Genomic DNA, 19,232 nt, shown 5'->3' on the forward strand with positions numbered 1-19,232 from the left:
CACGATGGTCACATATGCGCGACCCATTTAGGTGCCTTGCTTCTATGATGAGGTCCACTATACGTTCTACGTTGTCTCCGAGCACTGACAGATGCGCAGGCTTTCTCGCGTTCGGCATGCACACGCTAGCAGCAGTGCAGGACACCCGCGTGACTCGCGCTCTTCTTCGTAACACTCTCTGATGAATTCATTTGCCATCGATTTTATCCCCCTCGCTCTCTGCGGTCTGCTCTATATAAGCACCGGCACCCCCTTCGACGCAGAGTCACGCACACACACACACACATGTTCTCTTGTGCCTTGCTGGCACCGGCACTTCAAAACCCACTCAGCCTCCTGTAATCGCATAGAGGAAGAAGGAAAGAGCCAGCCTTGTCCTCGCAGTGCATCGCACACAACACACATTGAGAGAGGGAGGCAAGAAAGGAGACATCCGTGTTGGGTTTTCAGTGATTCTCGGAACGCGTCTCTCTAGGTCTGTCACCTTATCTGGGATTCTGGTCTCTTGTTGTCTCGCCGCTTTTTATTCTACTCATCGTGTTGCTGGCCTTTGCGCACCATCACGGCTCTCACGTTATCTTTGCCATCTCTCTCTCTCGCTTCCTGCAGCTGTTTTTCCCTTCCCGATAACACCACATAGGCGGGCCTGTCGCGAACCCGCGTCTCAACGGACGATACGGTAAGAACAGTATTCCACTGCGGCCAAGAGGAGTATTGCAAAGATGGGGTACGATTCGTGTGCCACGTGCTGCGCAATCTTCTCGCTGCTGGGCATCGTACACCTCGTGCTGTTCGGTCGCATGTTCAGTGAGAAGGCCATCTCGTTTGCTATTATGGCTGTAGAGCACGGCTGGGACGGAGAAACGAAGGCGAAGGCGTGCTACAACGGTGCCATCATCTACACGGTGACGCTCTTCTTGTCCGTCCTAGCCCGCGTGTACTTCCGCCGTAATGACGCCGCCAAGGCAGCGCTGCTTCACGCCCAGCATATTGAGGAAATTCAGGGGCTCCTCGTGCCGCCCACCATGTCGACAGGCTCCAGCCAGCACTGAAGAGGATAAGCGGTGACCGCGCTGAAAGTGAGGAGATGCAGACGGTGAAACGAACAGAAAACGAAAAAGGGCTGCAAAGTCAACGTCCACGCGTGTGCGCATGCGCCTATTTAGAGTGCACTACGACCAACAGTGCACCAAGGGGGGGGGCGGGCGGAGTGACGCCTAGCGCCCTGACCCCCTGACTCCCCCTCCCGCCTTCTCAGTGGAAGCGAGAAAAGACGCACGCCCACGTTCACTAGCGCACCTGTAGCTCGATTTCTCTCTCTGATGTTCTCTTCTAAATCGCGTAAAGACGAAGTGTGGTGGTAGTGGAGGGACAAGTGTGTCCATACATGTGCGTGCGCGTGTACATGTGTGTACGTGCTTGCGTGCTGGAGCGGCAGCGGGACTAGCTTGAGGCGAAAGAAGCGGTACAGCTCATCGGATGTTGCGCCCGTGCGCGATCCGCTGTGCACGACCCTCTCTTTTTCTCTTCCCGTTTCTCTCTCTGCGGCCCCCCTCCACTCCATCCCCTCGCCTCCGTTCGTATCCGCTGGCCAGGCGGTCCTGTGCGCTGTGGAGGTGATGCGTTCGCTCGGCTCCGTTTCTCTTCTTGGCCCCCCTCTCCCTCCCTCCCTCCCTCCCTCCCCCCTCTTACGAACGCGCCGTTCTTTGTTTGCCTTGCCGCTGCTAGTCTTTTTCCTCCTTTTGATATCGTCTCTCGCGTGGAGAGGAGGGGGCGGCGGTTTTGCTCTGGGAGGCCGGCGGTGAGGGGGAGGAGGGGCTGTGTACACTTGTGTGCGTGTGTGCGCGGTTCTCTCTTGCTGCCAGTGTGCTTGCGTGTCTTCGTTCCACCCTCTTTCTGTTTCTCCTTCTTTCTTCAGCTCTTGTGTTTTGCTGCCGTGATGGACGGGCGTATGTGTGTGTGTGTGCCTTTACGTGTCGACATGAGGTAGTGCTTAACTTATGGCGTCTGCCCTATTCTTTTCTCTCGCCAGCCCTCGATGGCATTGTGTTCGCTGCGGGGGGATGAGAAGAAGGGGAGGGGGCAGATAGTATGCTTGACAACAGCGGCAGGGGTGGCGGGGCACGCCTGCAGATGTCTGTATGTGTTGGTCTTTTGTCTAGCGTTGCTGCAGAAGTACGCTGTGTACGCTTGTCGGTGCGAGTCTGCGTGTGAGAGAGAGGGCGAAAAAAAAAAGAAGGGTGCGAGCGAGATAAAGTAAGCATTTTTGTGTAGCGCTGTTGATGTGATGGCGGAGACTTGCGCATCTCTTTCCAGATTGTGTGAGTGCCCGTGCGCGTGCTGATGACTCCCTGGACATGCGGTCACCCTGCTCCACTCCCCTCTTGCGTGCGTGCGTTTTCTGTTGTCGTTTTGCATGTTCTTCCTCCTCCTTGTGCGTTGTAGAGCCGACCAACAGCAAGAAGAACAGCGCACCAAGAGGCGCATGCACACGGGAGTGTATATACGCGTGTGTGGAAGGTGTGGGTGGGTGGGTGACAACAGCCCTGCATAAAAAAAAAAAAGATGGCGACAAGCATGAAGCTGCGCAGAGACTCAGGGGAGGAGGCGTCACTCGTAGAAGACCCTTTCTAGTGATTGTCTTCAGTCGAGATCCAGGCATAGACACACCGTGAACCCAGTGCTGTTCGAGAAAGAGGGAAGAAAGCCAACTCCCACACGTTTGCGCGGGGGAAAAGACTGAAGGGTGGCGGCACAGCCGCAAAGCTGCTTCGCTTTACCTTCAGCCGCCGCGCACTTCTCTGTTCTCTTTTTCTGCGGAAGACGGCCCACGAAGCGCAAGGGCTCGCGCTGGGCAGATGTCGCACCCCGCTAGCTTCATGCGTGGACTGCGCATGCTTACGTGTTCGTATCTGTTTATGTGTGTGTGTGTGCGTGTGTGTGTGTGCGTCGAGTCTTCGCCTCCGTGGCACCAGCTTGCACCGGGTCTCTCCTGAAGATTTTGTCTGCATTCACGCACCATTACATAGATACGGGCGTGGATCTGCGCTTTCTATCTACCCCCTTTTCTCTCCCTCTCTCTCCGTCTCTCTCAACCCACGCACTCATGCGCCGCTGCGGCTCCCTTGTCGGCTCACCGCCGTCTTCACACTCTTCTCCTCCGTCGCCTTTTGGTGCCCAACGTCAGAGAGGTGTGCGCCCACGCATCAGGTCCAAGGAAACTGCGCTGACATACAACGCGCAAGCCCAAGAGGAATACGCGTATTGCAAGGAGGACACACACGCAAGGGAGAGAAACGCAAAGGAGAAGTGACGCCTTAGCGCCACTTTTTCTCTTTCTCTTGCGCGTCACGTCAAGCAACTTCCGGCTATCAGCAGGGGCCTCCGAGGAAAGCAACCCCTCTCCCTCCTCACACACGCACTCTCTAGCGTGCACATACGTCTGTTTCTCTCGCAGGCGTAGACGGCTGTTATGGGCGCCCGTGCGTGAGCTTGCACCTCCCCTATTCTACGCTCGGTACCTTTGATTAGCGCAGTAACCCTTGAATTGTGCAAGATTAAGGCAGCGAGTGGAGAGCGCGCACAGCACTTCCCTCTTCCTGTCTCTTTTAGGTAGTTACGTGTGCCGCATGCCACCTTCGGTGTCGTGTGCGTCGCACAACAACAGCAGAATCGCCTCCGCGCAAGCGTTGGGAGAAGGCCGTTTTGATAGTAGTCTAGCGTCCACACTAGCATCTCTCTGATTGTTTGTTTTTTTTTTTTCCCTTTCCCGTCCTGACCACACGCCTCCCGTGCTCATCTCCGTTGTAAACGCTTCGTTTGCGTCCTGCTGTGTGGCGTGCTCTGCGGCCACAGTGCGGCCGTGAGGTGGCCTCTTCGTGTGCTTTCTTGCGTTGTATCTCTGTGCCTTTTTGCTTTGCTTTGCGGGGCCTCCGTTGCGTGTCCGCACCGCGAGACGATGGAGCAGTTTGTGCAACCGTTAGAGGGCATCTTCCGAGACGGCATCCCTGCCCCTGTGCTGCGCGCCTTTGCTCCTCTCTTCCAGGCACTGCCGAGCCTTCAGGAACGCGTAGAGGCATCTCGCGACTGCTATTACTGGCGGGCAAACCCCATGAAGTGCCTGGAGGAGGACATAGACACGGTGACCGGCTTCATGCAAGCCTGCGAAGCTTCCTTTCGGATGTGCCCGCAGCAGTCGGCGACGCTGCTCAAGTGCCACATGACGGAGCCGGCGCGTGCCGTCTACTTCTGCCGTGATGAAGAGTGGGAGTGGCGCAGCTGCTTGATGGATCAGACCGGCATCCGCTTCTGGCCGTACGCGAATGCCCCGATCGGCGCGCCGTGGTCGAACGGTGGGCAGACAGAGGATTTTCATCTGGAAGATCGCTTCTTCTACGAGAACTTCTCTTTCTGGCGTCGTCGCGGGGCGATGCTGGCGGTGCGCGAGCGTGAGCTAGAGGTGGCGGCGCAGCGCAAGCACTGGCTGGACGAGCAGACGGACGATACCTCCCTAGCGGCACCGAAGCCGACCATAGCGCCCGTCGGCATCAGCACCAAGATCAACTAGAACGGTGTGGGTGTGATGATGGTCGAGCCGATGGAGCTGGACCACCAAGTTGGCAACCGAACCACACCACAAATACACGCTTCAACACAGCGACGTAAAGGAGGAAGGAGAAAAGATCAGGGCCGCACATGCGGCACTGCCGGGTGCGCTGTCGATTGAACTACCCCGTGTGTGGGACGCGTCCATGGCGCTCTTTGCATGCTGCCTCTGTCTTGCTTGCTCTCTCTCTGCGTTGTTTTTGTTCAGGTAGGTGCGTCTGGCGGTCACTCCTCTTTATCTTCCGTTGAGCAGTCGTGCGTGTCTGCGCGTGTGCCGGTTGGGTGTATCGTCTCTTTTCTCATGTTCATCTTCCTGTGTGCTCTTCGCATTGCCCGCCTCCCCCTTTGTTGCTGTCTCGCCACCCCGTCTCTCAGTGCGCGCTTCTCCAGAGCCGCGGAAAAAGAAGCCAGCGACGGCAGCAGCAGCAGCAGCATGGGTGGTGGTGGTGGTAGTGGCGGCCACCGTATTCGGACTATCAACACGTTCACCCAACAGGCCTACCCGCGCGCCACACGTGCATGCGTCGCGGAGGGAAAAGCGTGCGTCTGCCTAGCGCCGATACGGCGGAGGGAGCGCCAGTGGTGTGCACAAACACCGCCCCCCTCCCTGCGCCTCCTCATCCTCCTCTGAGTAGCAACAGATGCGTGCCGTTAACTGTGCGTGTGTGCCCACTCAAGGTGGGACGCCCTGCGTAGGCGCTCTTGAAGTGCTTCAGGGGTCTTCGTGGCGCTGTTTCGTCTTTCAGCGCGGGTTTTCGGTATGGGTACGTGTGTGCCTTGGTGCCCACCGGACGAGCGGCTGTTTGATGAGGACCGACGAATATAAGATATGGGCGTCCGCAACTCTTCCACCGCTCTTCCTCGTCTTCTCGGGCCCGCCACGGTCCTCACTCGAAGGCCCCCCTTTTTTTCAAAGCCCTTTTGGCTGCTCATTGGGGCCTGACGCCAAGGGAAGCGGGCCCACTCGTGGCGCATCGGTGCTCTTGCCTCCCTCTTGTTGAGCAGCAAAGGAAAGATCCACAGCACGAATCCAAACACATAGACAACACACACATAGACACTGCTAATACTTTAGACCGCCACCATCCTGCTCTCCAGCGGCTTGGACGAGGCCGCGTATGCATACATCGGCCCACCGTTTCTTGTCGCACCTGTGTGTGTACACACACACACACACAGAGCAGGAGAGTCAAAGAGAGGGAGCTCGAGGGCACGCTGTGGCGCGGTGCCGTATATACGTGTATTTACATATATTTGGTTTTCTGTGCCTGTGCGTTCTCTCTCTTGCCCTGATACTCCTCCTTGCCCTTGCGGCGTTGAGCGAGGGCGCTGAGGGAAGGGGGTCGAAAGAGAGACGGGCCGGGCGCTGGGAGCACAGATACACTGCGCTGGTCATAGACAAACCCACACGCTCTCTTCTCCTTTTGGGCTAGGAGAGACCGTCGAGTTTACGGAAAAAGAAAGCGTCAAGGAGGTGCATTTCGCTGGCGTAGCTCCAACTGCTTGCAGAATGAGCTGTGCAGCAGACAACAATGGCAGTGGAGTGGGCGCAGGAGCAGCTCTGCCGGCGGCTGGTGTGTCCGCTCCTCTTGAACGCAGCGCCTCCGCTGCTTCGCACACGTCCATTGCCTCGCTGCAGCAGAGCTTCTTTGATCCGCAACCGCGTCGCACTCCTCTCCCATATCAGCGGGCCGACAGCGTCGTTTCCGCGTTGTCGGTGACAGCGAAAGCGTCGCAGCGAGCGATTCCTTCGCTTCAGTCTCCCGCCAGTCACGCACCGCCTCGGCCTTTGTGCCGGCCCGGCAAAGATTTTTTCGAGGAGGAAGGTGAGGGCGAGGGCGAGGGCGAGGGAGGGCAAGAGTTAGCACTGCCCTCCTTCTCGCGGCAACGATGGTGCAAGCGGGACGCTTCCGCTGCACCACTGCCTAACGATGCGGGGCATCATCATCGAGTCCCGGATCCGGAGTCGGTGTATCCGGCCGCCGCACCCGCGCGTAAGGGTGATGCCACGCAGGAGCTTGGTGCAGTCGGTGCCATAACGTGTTGCATGGCAACGCCATCCCCTTCAATTCGTTCTCCGCTGCCCAGTTTACCGGCAGCGCCGACCGGTACCACAGACGAGGAGAGGTGGGGGCAGAGGATCGACGTGGGCTCTGAGCGCCACCTGCAGTCAGTACCGCCTCTCGCGGCACCTTCATCCACAACGCTGCCAGCCAGCACTGCTGCACCACCGTTCTTGGAGCGATACGCCGCCAGTACCAACGCGTACCTGCGGGCGGCTGCTTTGGAGCTCGCGGAGCTGGAGCCTCCAGAGGCCCAAAGAATGGCTGGAGAGATCTCGGAACGGGGGCCAAAGTCCACTGCTGCACTGCTTCGCAACCCCCAAGGTGCTCCTCTCGTGCGAGCGGCGGCGACGCACGCACCGCCGAAGCTGATGCGTCCTGCTTCCACCGCCGCCCAACAGCGACCTACGTCAGGCTTTTCTCCAGTGGGCGGCTCATCGTTGCCAGCCACTGCCTCCTCTTCCGTATCCTTTGCACACACAGCAACCTCGACGCCGCCCATTCGTGGCATTCCCCTCTTCACCAAGACTCAGCGCCCTGCTGGCTGGGCGTCGGTCTCGCCGCTCTCTTCTGCGTCGTCGCTGCGCCTGTCCTTGGAAGAGTACGGCCGCGCGCAGCTGCAGGACGAAGCGGTTCGATGGTATCACCGCTGTAGCGAGCTGGAGCAGCAGCTGACCAATATGCAAGACGCCTTCAATCGACAGTCGAGGCTGCTGGCTGCACAGTGGCGGGCCGACGGCAGTAGCGGCGTGTGTGCGAAGTCGAGCGCTGATGTCACGCGCGCCTCTTCAGTCAAGGCATCGTCGGCAGCAGCCACTGCGAGATCACCCAGCGGGCGGGATGCCACTCTCACAAGTCGGTCGCCCGACACCCTGCTCCGTGCGTACGCATACGCCGAGACCGAGGACGGGTACTACGCAGGGCAGACGGAGAGGCCATTGCAGCGAGTTGGTTCAGAGGACTTTCAGCACTGCCCGTCGGAGGGCAGAAAGCGAATGCGCGTGGATGATAGGGCACCATCTCGCGGGCCGGTGCTGGGTCAGATGGCCGAGGGCGAGATGCAGTGTCGAGTTCCCAAGGCGTATCCAGTCACCGCGGAGGACGAGGATGCTGTTCAGGATCTCCCGAAACACGACTTTGGCTCGCAGGTGCACCGCGGGCCCAGGGGGGCAGATGGCACTGCAACCTCGTCGTCACCGCCGCTGTCGCGGGTTTCTGTGGGGCTGCAGACCGACGGCTTGGCCTCCGGCAACGCATCGTTCGCTCGTGAGACTCGCGGCATCCCTGTTGAAGGTCTTCTTTCGGCTTTTACTGAGGCCACGAGAGAGGACCCCTCGTGCCTCCCATCTACACCGGGGCCGTCGGTGATAATGTCGAAGCAGTATGTGGCGGCAATGGAGGAGATTGAGATGCTGCGCGCGCGCGTGGACGTGGCGGAGCGGAAGTCGGCGGAGCTGCACGAAATGTGCGCTGCCCATGAGCTCCGCTGCGATGAATTGGAGACGCAGCTGCTTGGCAAAGAGGAACAGCTGCTGCGCTCTGAGCAGCGGCCGGCCACGCCGGCCGAGGCTGCGGCGAAGGCGTTGCTTTCAGAACTCAACCCCCTGATAGCACAGCTGCAGGATCTGCTGACTCTGGTGCATCCAGACAGCCAAGGCGCACCGCGCCAACTAGGTGCCCTCGCGGCTGAAGCCGCGGGCACGGTGCAAGCGGCAGCCACTGGCAACCTCTTCAGCGCTACTTTTGAGGACTTGGCTGCTGAGGGAGACGTCGCAGCGCGTTGCTCAACCAACTCGTGCCCTAAGTCGCCCTACGCCGAGGCGTCTACTCATCTCGGCGTCGCGCACCTCACCTCGCTCGTCACACAGGTGCGCAGCGCGATCGCTGACTTATCACAGCGATTCGCGGCGCTGCAAGCGGAGCTGGATGTCGTGCGAGCAGACCGCAACGAGTTGATAGGAGAGCAGAGCGAACAAGTGCGTTTGCTTCAGGAGCAGCTGCTCAAGAAGGACACAGCGCAGTGGAGACTGCTGGAGGACTTGCACCGGGCTCAGGAGCAGCTGGCTGTCGCAAGGGCACAGACACCAGTGGCGCCAGCGGACGGTGAGATGGGCAGCAGCGAGCCCACCGCATCACGGCATCCGCAGAAGCTAGGAGGACACAGCGAGGAAGATGCGACTGCGACGGCTTCCGGCAGCGCAGCCCAGCTGAGCTCTTTCCCCGTCTGTGAGGCGGTGGCAGACGCGACGCAAAGGTTGCCACCGCAGCAAGCGAACTCTGCTACACATCCCACCCAATCCGCAGACACGAGTGCGGCAGAGGTGGCAGCCCTACAAGAGCAGCTGGCGCAAGTGCGGGCCGCCGCTGCAGCCGGGCAGGAGGCACAGCGTCGCGTGTTATCGGAGCGGCTGGAACAGGCCGAGTTGCAGCTGAAGGAAGCGCGGCTGCGTGCTGAGGACGAGTACGATCGCATGTCGGGCACCATAGAAGCACTGACGCGGGAGCTGGCCGACACCAAGGAGGCGCTGCGAGTAAAGGAGATGTCACTGCGGATCGCGTTGCGCGAGTCGTTCTCTCCACCGCTGCTAATCACTGCCCAAGGTGACAAGGCGATGAGCGATAACGTAGTTGCCGGTGCACCTGTCGCGGAAAGTCTGATACAGGCTGCGGCATCCTCGACTTTGCCGTCGTCGATGCAGCTCCTGCGCACGATGTCGCGTGGGTCTGCTGCTTCGTCTTCGTCGCCAAGGCCGGACCGCGAGAACACACGCACGAGTATGTCGCCGTCGCCGCCCATTCCTCCACACCTCCAGAGCGCAGCCGGCATGGCAAAGGCGAGGGATGTGGCAGACACGGACAAGGGCGACGGCTTGCTAGGGTTCGCTTCGGGAAAGAAGAGAAAGGCGCACCGGCGCATCGAGGATGACGGGACCCTGCGCACCCTACCCTCAGCCATCGTGGTCAATGGCCAGGATAGTGAGGAGGGGCTCGGCCACACCGGCCAGCTTTTCTTTTCGTCCGCGGCGGCTCTCACCACGGCCATCACGGCGACGGCGACGACGACATCATCATCGCGAGAAAAATCATCTCGAGGCCTGACAATGTCCACGGGTGGAGGCAGCCAAGGCGCCTCCTCGCTGCCTCACGGGTGCGGTGATGGAAGCGCAGCGATGCTGGAGCACGTCAGCATAGCAGAGGAAGCAGCGCCACAGGAAGAGATGCCGACGCCTCTGCGGCAGCGTTCTGGGGCTGCTGCGCCCCTTTTCACGCAAGAAGAGGAGGCTGCGACAGTCGCATTCGAGGCACACCGCACCATCTCCTCGTCACCGCCGCAGCTGCCGCAGAGGAAGAGCGCGCCCGCCCTTCTTGCGGACACCGCTGCTAAAGAGGAGCTGCCGCTGCCGCCACCACTGCGCAGCCCGCTTTTCGGCACCGCGACGTTGTCAGGGCCGCCGTCGCCCGTGCAGCAGCAGCGCACACCCTCACCGCACCGCCATGAGACGACATATGGGGCTCGTCTTGGCATCTATGCATCCGCGTCACAGGGGCGAGCGGAACAGTACGGGCCGCATGACAGATTCTCTGAGCTCTCCGCGCAGCCGCTATCACCAGAGGAGAAGCTGCGCAAGTTTCTGTCGACGCTCTCCGCTTCCCCTTCGCCCCTTGAGGCGATGATGAAGGAGAGCGGACGCTCATTGCTGACAGGCCAGACTACACGAACGCGGCGACCGACTCTGCACAACAGCAGTGATGCGATCGCCGCGTCCAGCGATGCCATTCCGAGCGACGTCATGGTCGCTGCTCTGTCCACCGCCGGCACCAGGTCTGTGCCGATGATGGACCGCGACGAGACGACCCCGGGTCGAAGGCCGCTCTCGCTCTACTCTGCAAGTGCATCGCCGTCCTCGGCTTCCAGATCGACTGCATCACGGCCGTCGCCGACACTCCTGTCCAGCTCTCCGCACTCCGCCGAGGTGGCGGCACGTCACGTGCAGGCGTCGCTTTGGCGTCACCGAGAGGCGTGGCAGCAGCAGGAGCTCATTCTGCACGCGCTGCAGAAATCCCCTTCCCGGTGAGAGAGGTTGCGCGCATCCACGGCGCTCTGTGCGACGCTCTGCCTGTGTGTCTACCAGCTAGCAATGAGCTTCGCGAAGAGGGGATGAGGGGAGGGGTAAGTAATGCGTGAGAGCGTGAGACAGAGGCAGGCCACCGTTGATAGCGAGCGAACGAAGAGGGGCCCGCGCGTTCCTATCTACGAGTGTGCATCCGCACTCGGCGTCCTATGACCCTTCTGATGGGCACATACCGATAACGAAAACAACAACGGTGCCGACGGTATGTGCGTCGGCGTAGCCTCACGGGCACTGCCCACCCGTGCACCAAGAGACAAGCCGCACAATGACATCACGAAGTACCACTGCCATGGTATTCACAGCCGAGGACATCAACGCACACGTGTGCGCGTGTGTATATATATGTGTGTGTGCGTGCTCTGTCCGCGGTATCACGGGGTGGCTTCCCCCCTCCCTCCGCTACTCAGTGCTGTGCTTCCCATCTCCACGTGAAATGATGCGGTTGGCTGTCTCTGCCGTTTTCTCTGCCGAGGTGTTGCGACGAACGCTCTTGCACCTCTAAGCGCCGTCGCCTCTCCTCTGCACCGTCGGCCTCGTCTCGCTGATGTGCCGGCGCATCTTCTCAGCTCTCTTGTTCCTTTTCGCTCTTCCCTGTTCCTCACCATTTGAGAGCTGCTCCTTCAGGTAGACTCACACCCACCGGATTCGAAACGTGGTACTTGTCCCCACCACCACTACCACCACCTCTTTCGCTCCCTTGCGTGAGCGTGTGTGTGTGTGTGTGTGTCGGGGGAGGGTTCTGGTGTCGAGAATCAGCCACACGAGCGCCCACTTTGCTCAACCCCCGATATGTGCACGAACCCGCCGCCGCGCGCACATGAGCTCGCCTGTCTGTGAGGCGCACGCATACACACACGCACACACACATACAGGAACATCGCTTCTTCTGTGAAGGTGCCATCGGAGGTGCACGGATGCGGAGGGCGATAGGGGAGGTCGCATCCCAGTCGCCCACTCAAAGTGCGATGCACTTGCGGCATATGCACACCAATGCACGTGCGCTCGCCCTCACGACTCCTCGAGTCTCGCGCCGGTTTTATGCGGGCAAGGCCTCGCTGACAGGCCGCATTGCGCCGCCATCACAACCGCAATCGGCACCCCAACTACAGACGCCGCCGGGGTCGTCTTTGCGGCCTTCGACGCCGGCCTCGTTGAATGCATTGTCGAAGAGTGTGCGCAGTCATCTCGCGGCCCACCCTTCTTCCTCTTCCAGCGCAAATGAGCTGTGGGTGGCCGACCGACTTTTCGCCCTCCTCTTGCAGCCTGCAAAGGACACCTACGAGGCATCGTCCACCACCGCGCTGCCGCCAGCGCTCGAACCGCTCCACCCTCTCCTGTGCGTGCGCGTGCTTCAACGGCTCGGGTATGCTGTGTGGGAATGTGAAGCGGCGGCGCAGGATTGCTCGACGCAGCATGCCGCGGCGGCTCGAAAGAAAGGGTGGACTGTGCGGCACACCTACCCCTCTCTGGAAAGCAGCAGCGGCGCTATCGTGACATCCGCCGAGTCGCTGCCCTCCTCCCGGTCAGTTGCCTCCGCCATCTACGCCAACACGGAGCGTGTTGCAGGGGCGGTGCTGGCGCCACTGATGCCTCTAGTAGGCGATGGCACCGCTGCCCATCCGCCACACTCGCAGGTGCTGCCAGTCCTTCCGCTGATCGTGGAGTGGCTGTGCACACTGCCCATTGCCGAGTCAGCCGTGCCGCTGGACCGCTGGCTGCCTTGGGTAGTCGCGATCTACACAGAGGATCATCACAACCGTCGACCCCTGTTGCAGTCCCCACGGTTGCCGCCGTTGTTGAACCTGCTCCCGCATCTCCTACGCAAGCTGAGCGTACATCTCGAAGATTCCACAGTGGCCGAGCAGGAGGCGACGCGGTGCTCACCGAACATCTTGTGTGAGCACGGCCTTGCATCGCTTTTCGCGTTGAGCCTCGCTGGCCCTGAAGCGACCGAAGACGAGCGAGGGGAACGTGGATCAAGGGACGACAGCGGGGCGACTGCGAAGGCAACACCATTGCCGGCGCATCTCGCTTCTCATCAGCACTCGAGGTCAACACTCGCCGATGCTTTGTGGTGGCACGGCGAGGCACCTCTGCTGCGCCTGGCTGGAGTGCGGCGGGCATTGAAACAGTCAGGGCAGACGGTGCCGCTTGCCTCATCCGCTGCTGCTGCTGCCAAACCTCTCCATACGCCGGCGACAGCGACTAGCGGCAGGCTTTCCACGCCACTGTCGCACCTGCAACAGGATCAGGAGCTCTCGTGCTCGCATTCGGAACGCGTGCCGCATGTGGCAATAGCGCTTGACGATGACGATGTCTACCGCCGCTTCCTGCTCCGCCTGGCGGCGCTGCAAAACATCTCCCTTGTTAACGCAGCGGCATCTGCACCCAGGGGGATCACGCCAGCGCTGGTATCCGTGCGGCTGACAGGGGCGGCTGCTCTGGGGGCAACAGAATTGTGCCGTGATCATGCACCTGCTCCACTAAGCGAGGACCCTGACATGATTCTGCGCTTCATTCAACCTCTACACGAGTACGTTCTCTTGCTTCAGGAGAGCTCGGCGCAGTGGAGCGGCACGGCGGGTCCGAACGCGGCCGCGACTACTGGCGTGCTACCTGTGCAGCTAACCTTTACAGGCGTCGCTCACGTACTCATGGCCATCTTTGGCCGCCCGGAGGAGCTTAAGCAGCAGAGCCGTTGCCGAGGTGCAGCTGCCGTCACGCCTGCGCTGCGAGCGCAGGCGTCTCTCTCTGTGCCTGCCGGCAGCTCCGTCACCACCGCCTTCGCGCTGCTACCGCAGAAGGCGCGCATCCACGCTCTCAAAAGCCTCTGTGAACTTCTCCTGCGCCATGTACGTGCTGTGCAGGCCTCGAAATCGGCATCCAGCACCCTGCCCACCGGTGCGGCTCCTGATTGCGCCCCATGGTTTGTGGATGTGGAGTTGCCCCAACAGGAGGCGACTCTGCGCCGGCTGTGTGGCGCGGCGCGCGCGCTGGTGCGGGTGGTGATGGAGGAGCGCCGCCGCAGTCTTGATGAGGAAGGCCCGGAGGGCTCAGTGCTAACCGCGTCCTCTGTAGTGGCCGCTCAGCAGCATCGCGCTGCCGGTGGTGGCCCCGGCGCCTCCACGACAAGCACATCGCCTCCGGCCACCCCGCTAACATCCATCATCTCGTTTGAGCGCGCGCTGCGGAGTTTGGCCTTCCGCGTCGTGGAGCCGGCGCTGTGGCGGCTGCATGAAGTGTGCGCCGAGGCCCAGACAAGTGTTCCTGTACATGTCCTGACCTTCGAGGAGTGGCGGTTGTACTTGAGTGTCGCCAACGCTCATGAGGCAGAGCGAGACATTCTCGCAGGCCGCTTGGCCTCCGCGGCGGTCGAGCACGTTGACCAGGTGTACAGCCCCATCATGGCGTCCGCCGTCTCGCTGTTTGATTGCGTCGGTGGCAGGGCTGGCTTGCGCACGGCGCAGCAGGTGCTGCCTCACCCCGGCCAGCAGCCCGTGTCTGCTCTTGTGGAGGGGATCCGGCTTACAGCGCTGCAGTGTCTGCTGTTTGACGGGCTCCGCAGCGGTGGATCGTTCTCATCCACCTCCGCTGCGCTTTCAAACACTCGAGAGGAGGAAGCTGGTTACATGGACTGGGTTTTGCACCATCTTCCACATGCGTTCTTCAGCGTGTGGCAACGCACGGAGCCGCCACCGACCCTGACCGATCTGCCCTCCGCCGCAAATGAGGCAGCGGAGGCTGCGGTGGCTGACCAACAGCTCCTGCGCCGTCGGCTGGGGCTTCTTACACTGCTGTTGCATGCACGCGTGCTGAGTGCTCGAGAGCTGCTGCGTCGAGACGCAGCCCTGCTGCCCGGCACCACTCCATCGAGGTTCACCATGAATGCAAAACCGACGCACACGCGGAGGTGGTTTGGCGACGTCCCTTCATCGCTCGACTCGTTGCTGCATTGCATGACGAAGAATAGCGCCACGCTACCCATCAGCGGCGACGGGAGGGATGAGTGGTCGCTGGTGCTGTCTGCCGAGACACTCCAGGCGTGTGTTGTGCCGCCACTGCCGGCTGGCTGCACCGCTCTCTGGGAGCTTGTTGAGGTGCTGCAGGACCTAGCCGACGCCTCGACAAAGGCAGAGGAGACGTTGGAGCCCCCTGCGACCGTGACGGAGTGGGTGTGGCTGGGCAGCCCTGAGGCCCTTTATGAGACACTCGACGCAGCGCTGCTCAAGGCCAGCGGCAGCGACCCCGCTGCTGGAGTGCCCACGCGCCACGGATACTACCTGTTGCCCTGGACCACTCTCGCCTACAGCCATCAGCCGTGGCGCGTCTACGATGAAAGTGGACAAGCGCGTCGTGCAGCCCAAGAATGGGAGGCGATGCTGCAGTCGTGGCTGACAGGCTCGTCATCAATAGACGGCGGCAAGGGGGTTCCGACCCGACGGCGCCAGCAGCCCGTTGTGCGGCTAGTTAGCCTGACGGAGGAAGTCTGTTTCTTCACCTGTATGCAGCGAGCGTCGACCTTGCATCTCAGCGCGGATGTGCATGTGGTGCGCGGCGATGTGCAGAGGGAGGAGAGGGAGGTGGCTCCCACAGTTCGCCGCGTATTGGCCGCATCGCAGGCGGCCAGGATAGCTGCGTCGTCGTCGGCGGCCGTGACGGAAAGCGCTGACTGGTATACCGAGGAGGATTACGACGGGCTGGATTGAGCGACGCCGTCTTGCAGGCACTGAGGAAGAGGTAAGGGAAGGGGGTGGGGCGGGGCCCAACGGCATGCATGTGTGCATATCGATGTCCACCGGGATCTCGCGTGTGCCTGCGCTTCGCCACTCGTCCAGTTTGTTCTCCTGTTTTTTGCTTTCCATCTTCCACCGACTTGAAGGTGCGTGAGCGCGTAGGACGATGGTGCCCACAAAGGAGGGAGGGGCGGAGGGGTGGAGCTGCGGCAGGACAGCCATGGCTGCCCTTCACATTTGTGATTTCGAGCGTGTTTGCACAGACTGCGCGCCGTCGCCCTTCCCAAGCGGAGGCCGTGGCGCTACTCTGCTCTCACCCGTGCAACAAATGCCGAGCGTACAGTAAGCATGCCTGTGACGGTGCGCGTTGCTGCCCCAACCACCGCGCGCATGTCAGCGTGCCGTTCACTCTCCCCCATCACCGTCGTTCGCCTTCCGACTCGATCGTATCCGCTCATCCTCTTCCTCGTGTCCCTGCGCCTTCATGCCGGCTCTCTCTCTGTACTTTATAGCTCAAACGCGAAAAGAAACTAACAATCGAAGGGGGCATCTCGCTAAGACTCACGTGAGCATGCGCGAGTGTCTTCATCTCACGCACGTGGTGCGCCATAAACGACACGACAAGGGCGGCAACGCCCACAACTTCGCCTTCGACACCCTCACGAAGGTCTACCGCGACGCCGTGTACTTGCCACAGGAGAAGTACCGGAGAGGCCTCATGCACCCAGAGCGTAGTCGAAGAGCGCCACCGTCGCAAGCAGCGCTTGTCGCGCCGTCGAGCAGCTCGGACGTCACCAACCACGTCGGCAACATCGGTGTCATGAGCTCAGTCGCTACCAAGCTATCCGATCGGATGGCGCAGCAGCACCACCAGAAGAAGCTTCAAACCGATGAAGATGGAGGGACAGACCACGCATTTGCCAAAGCAAGCTGCGCTACACCGATTGCGGGTCGCAGTGTAGTGTCCTCTTCCTCTTCACCCGCCCACTCTGCCGCAGCTGCGACGACCGAAGAGTCGTATGTGGACGACGAGGCCATTCGGAGGCGGCTGCGCGCCCATCTTTTCTCCAACAAAATGCAGTCAGGGCAGCCTTGCACTGCACCTTCCACGCCAGTGGCGACTGCCTCGGCATCCCCGCGACGCAGCGGAGTCCAGGCGGAGATACTGAGCGTGTATCGCAGCATGTTGCGAGAGGTTTCGCGCATGCAGGACGCCGACACGCGGCGCAGCTTGTCGGCGTACATTCGCCAGGAGTACGACAAGCAGCGTGACATTCCCCGCAAGAACATCACGAAGATCGAGTGGAGGCTGAACTATGGCAAGCGCAAGCTGGAGGAGTTGCAGGCGATGAGCAAGCACACAAAGTTCACCATGATGCGTTGAACACCGCACTACCTCCGCCCCACCTTACGTACCCATCTACGAAAAACCAAAGGCCCGCACATGCACGCACGCACGCATTCTCCTGTGCACGAACCTGAAGGCCGAGGCCCTCCCCCCACCTCACCCCACCCCACCCAGAAAGAGGCGGAGGGGAGTTAACTTCTGTGGATTTCCTCTAGGCATGAGGCGTGGTGTGAGGTGTGTGCCCTGCCAGATAACGGCTAGCACTTCCGCTCTGCATGCGTGCTCGTATCAGGCACCTCTGCCCTTGCAACGTGGGAAGAGCCCGGAGGAGAGGGTGATACTTTGCAGCGCTGCTTTTCTTCTGTGCTGCTGTGCAGCCGCAGATGTACCTCCGGCTGCGCCACGCGACGCCTGTGGTTGCCTTGAAGGAGCTGCGTCGCGGGGCAACAACAGCAAAGCGGGGAGGAAATGCACGCCTGCGCCTCTGCCAGCGAGCGAGAGGGAGAGACATCACGACATGCAGCACTACCCGAAGCAGCAACACCGACGACGCTTTTTGTTTTCTCGGTGTTTTGCCGAGGAGCGAAGGCTATGGCAGGAACACCTCCACCTCCTGCTTGAAAGAGGCAAGCAGACACACACGAAGGGACGGGTCTCGGTGGCGCCTATGGTGCTCGCTTCGCTTCTTGTTTTCCTTGTTTTCACAGACAGACAGAGACAAAGTGCGACGCTGTCTTGCCGCGGTCCAGGCACGAAAAGTGAGTTGCGTCGCCCGCTTTTCTCCCTCCATCTCGTTCGCCTCTCCCTGAACCAATATGCTTGCGTGTTTTTTGTGTCTCGGAGTCGCTGGGCAGGGGAGGGAGCTGCAGGCGGTGATGGAGGGGTTTTGTGTGCATAAGTGCGTGTGCACACGCACAGGACTCGCACTCATCCTTATCCCCTCCTTTCCACCGCGATGCCTTCTTCCGCTCTTTCATGCTCGTTGGCTTCGCTGACAGCCCACTTCCACTACTGCACGCGGGACGGCGCATGCACCGGACCTCTTACTCCTCGCTTGCAGCGCGACAACCCCTCGCCTTCGCTCTGTCCCTCTCCCACTATGTATATATATATATATATAATAACGTATTCCGCTGATTTTCGTTGCGGCGATTGATCGACGTAGCCCCTACCCCTCTCTCTCCCCCTCTGCAACTACCAAGAAAGGCGAAGCTCACGCACGGAAACACGCAAGCATACACGCATTTTGAATTGTGGACGTACCTACATGCGTGGTGGACGGCTCTTGGGCCCACCTCACGCGTGCTTTTCTCTGTTAAGTAACTCTGTGTCTTGCCTATCCTCCAGTCGGGCTTCGCATCGATCGATCACGCGCAACTTGGGCGTACGACATCACCTGCCGTCGTCTTCGCCTCGAACGCCGAGTTACTCGACAAGTCCCGTGACCCCTGTGACGCCGACGCGCGGTTACAGTGGTACTAAGATACACACGCAAAATAAATCGCCACCAGCTTCTTCTCTGCCTCACATGTCCATCGAGGACTGCCGCGGCTTTCATGAGGTAAAGGCCCTTCTCCAAGAGCTGGGACTCGACATTCCGATCGTGCACCATGACGAGAAGGCCACCGTCGAGGAGGTGCTGGACCTCCTGCACAAAATGGGCATCCACGCTGCGGGCACCAAGACGCTCTTCCTCAAGAGCAAGAAGGGCGAACTGGTGATGGCGACGGCGTTCAAGTCCACCCCGACGGACCTCAAGTTCATTCAGAAGGTCACCAACACCAAGGACCTCCGCTTTGCTTCCAGCGAGGTGCTGCAGGAGTGCCTCGCCGTCGTGCAGGGCTGCGTCACACCGTTTGCCCTCATCAACAATATCGAGAAGCGTCCCATTACGCTCCTCATAGACCGCTCCCTGGAGGCCAGCACGCTGCCGCTCGCCTTCTGCCTGTGCCGTAACGATTACACTGCCGTCATAACCTTCGAGGAGCTCAAGAAGTACCTCGAGAAGCTCGGGCATGCGTACAAGCTGGTGGACTTTGGTGCGGCTTCGGCGGACGCTGCGGTGACGGGCGGCGCTGCTGCTCCTGCTCCGAAGCCGAAGAAGGCGCCCGCGGACGCTGCTGCTGCTGCTGCTGCGCCTGCGTCTGCACAGTCTGGCGAGACGAAGCTGGGCATCGCGGCGAAGCGCGAGGAGAACTTCTCTGCGTGGTACATTGATGTGATCACGAAGGCGGAGATGATCGAGTACTACGACGTGTCCGGGTGCTACATTATTCGTCCGTGGGCGTACTACGTGTGGAAGTGCGTGCAGCGCTTCCTTGGTGGGAAGATCGAGAAGCTTGGCGTGGAG

At 60.7% G+C, this 19,232-nt stretch overlaps 6 protein-coding genes across 6 annotated transcripts; all 6 read left to right on the forward strand.

Moving 5' to 3' along the window:
• Positions 1-722: 722 nt before the first annotated feature.
• Positions 723-1,052, forward strand: LDBPK_181170 (hypothetical protein, conserved; the record flags this gene model as incomplete). Its single annotated transcript, XM_003860082.1, has 1 exon — positions 723-1,052. One exon carries the CDS (start codon positions 723-725, stop codon positions 1,050-1,052), a length of 330 nt encoding a protein of 109 aa, XP_003860130.1.
• A 2,906-nt stretch (positions 1,053-3,958) lies between these two features.
• On the forward strand, positions 3,959-4,567 carry LDBPK_181180 (hypothetical protein, conserved; the record flags this gene model as incomplete). Its single annotated transcript, XM_003860083.1, has 1 exon — positions 3,959-4,567. The coding sequence occupies one exon, from the start codon at positions 3,959-3,961 to the stop codon at positions 4,565-4,567; it is 609 nt and encodes a 202-aa protein (XP_003860131.1).
• A 2,361-nt stretch (positions 4,568-6,928) lies between these two features.
• Positions 6,929-10,744, forward strand: LDBPK_181190 (hypothetical protein, conserved; the record flags this gene model as incomplete). The annotated part of the gene is made up of 1 exon (XM_003860084.1): positions 6,929-10,744. The coding sequence occupies one exon, from the start codon at positions 6,929-6,931 to the stop codon at positions 10,742-10,744; it is 3,816 nt and encodes a 1,271-aa protein (XP_003860132.1).
• Positions 10,745-12,387: 1,643 nt separating this feature from the next.
• On the forward strand, positions 12,388-15,507 carry LDBPK_181200 (hypothetical protein, conserved; the record flags this gene model as incomplete). The annotated part of the gene is made up of 1 exon (XM_003860085.1): positions 12,388-15,507. The coding sequence occupies one exon, from the start codon at positions 12,388-12,390 to the stop codon at positions 15,505-15,507; it is 3,120 nt and encodes a 1,039-aa protein (XP_003860133.1).
• A 598-nt stretch (positions 15,508-16,105) lies between these two features.
• Positions 16,106-16,918, forward strand: LDBPK_181210 (hypothetical protein, conserved; the record flags this gene model as incomplete). The annotated part of the gene is made up of 1 exon (XM_003860086.1): positions 16,106-16,918. The coding sequence occupies one exon, from the start codon at positions 16,106-16,108 to the stop codon at positions 16,916-16,918; it is 813 nt and encodes a 270-aa protein (XP_003860134.1).
• A 1,231-nt stretch (positions 16,919-18,149) lies between these two features.
• LDBPK_181220 (prolyl-tRNA synthetase, putative) lies at positions 18,150-19,232 on the forward strand (the record flags this gene model as incomplete). The annotated part of the gene is made up of 1 exon (XM_003860087.1): positions 18,150-19,232. A coding segment is annotated over one exon (1,083 nt), but the record flags the coding sequence as incomplete, so codon positions are not given.

Source organism: Leishmania donovani, chromosome 18 (genome assembly GCF_000227135.1).
Source record: "Leishmania donovani BPK282A1 complete genome, chromosome 18".
In the NCBI taxonomy this organism is placed as follows: domain Eukaryota; phylum Euglenozoa; class Kinetoplastea; order Trypanosomatida; family Trypanosomatidae; genus Leishmania; species Leishmania donovani.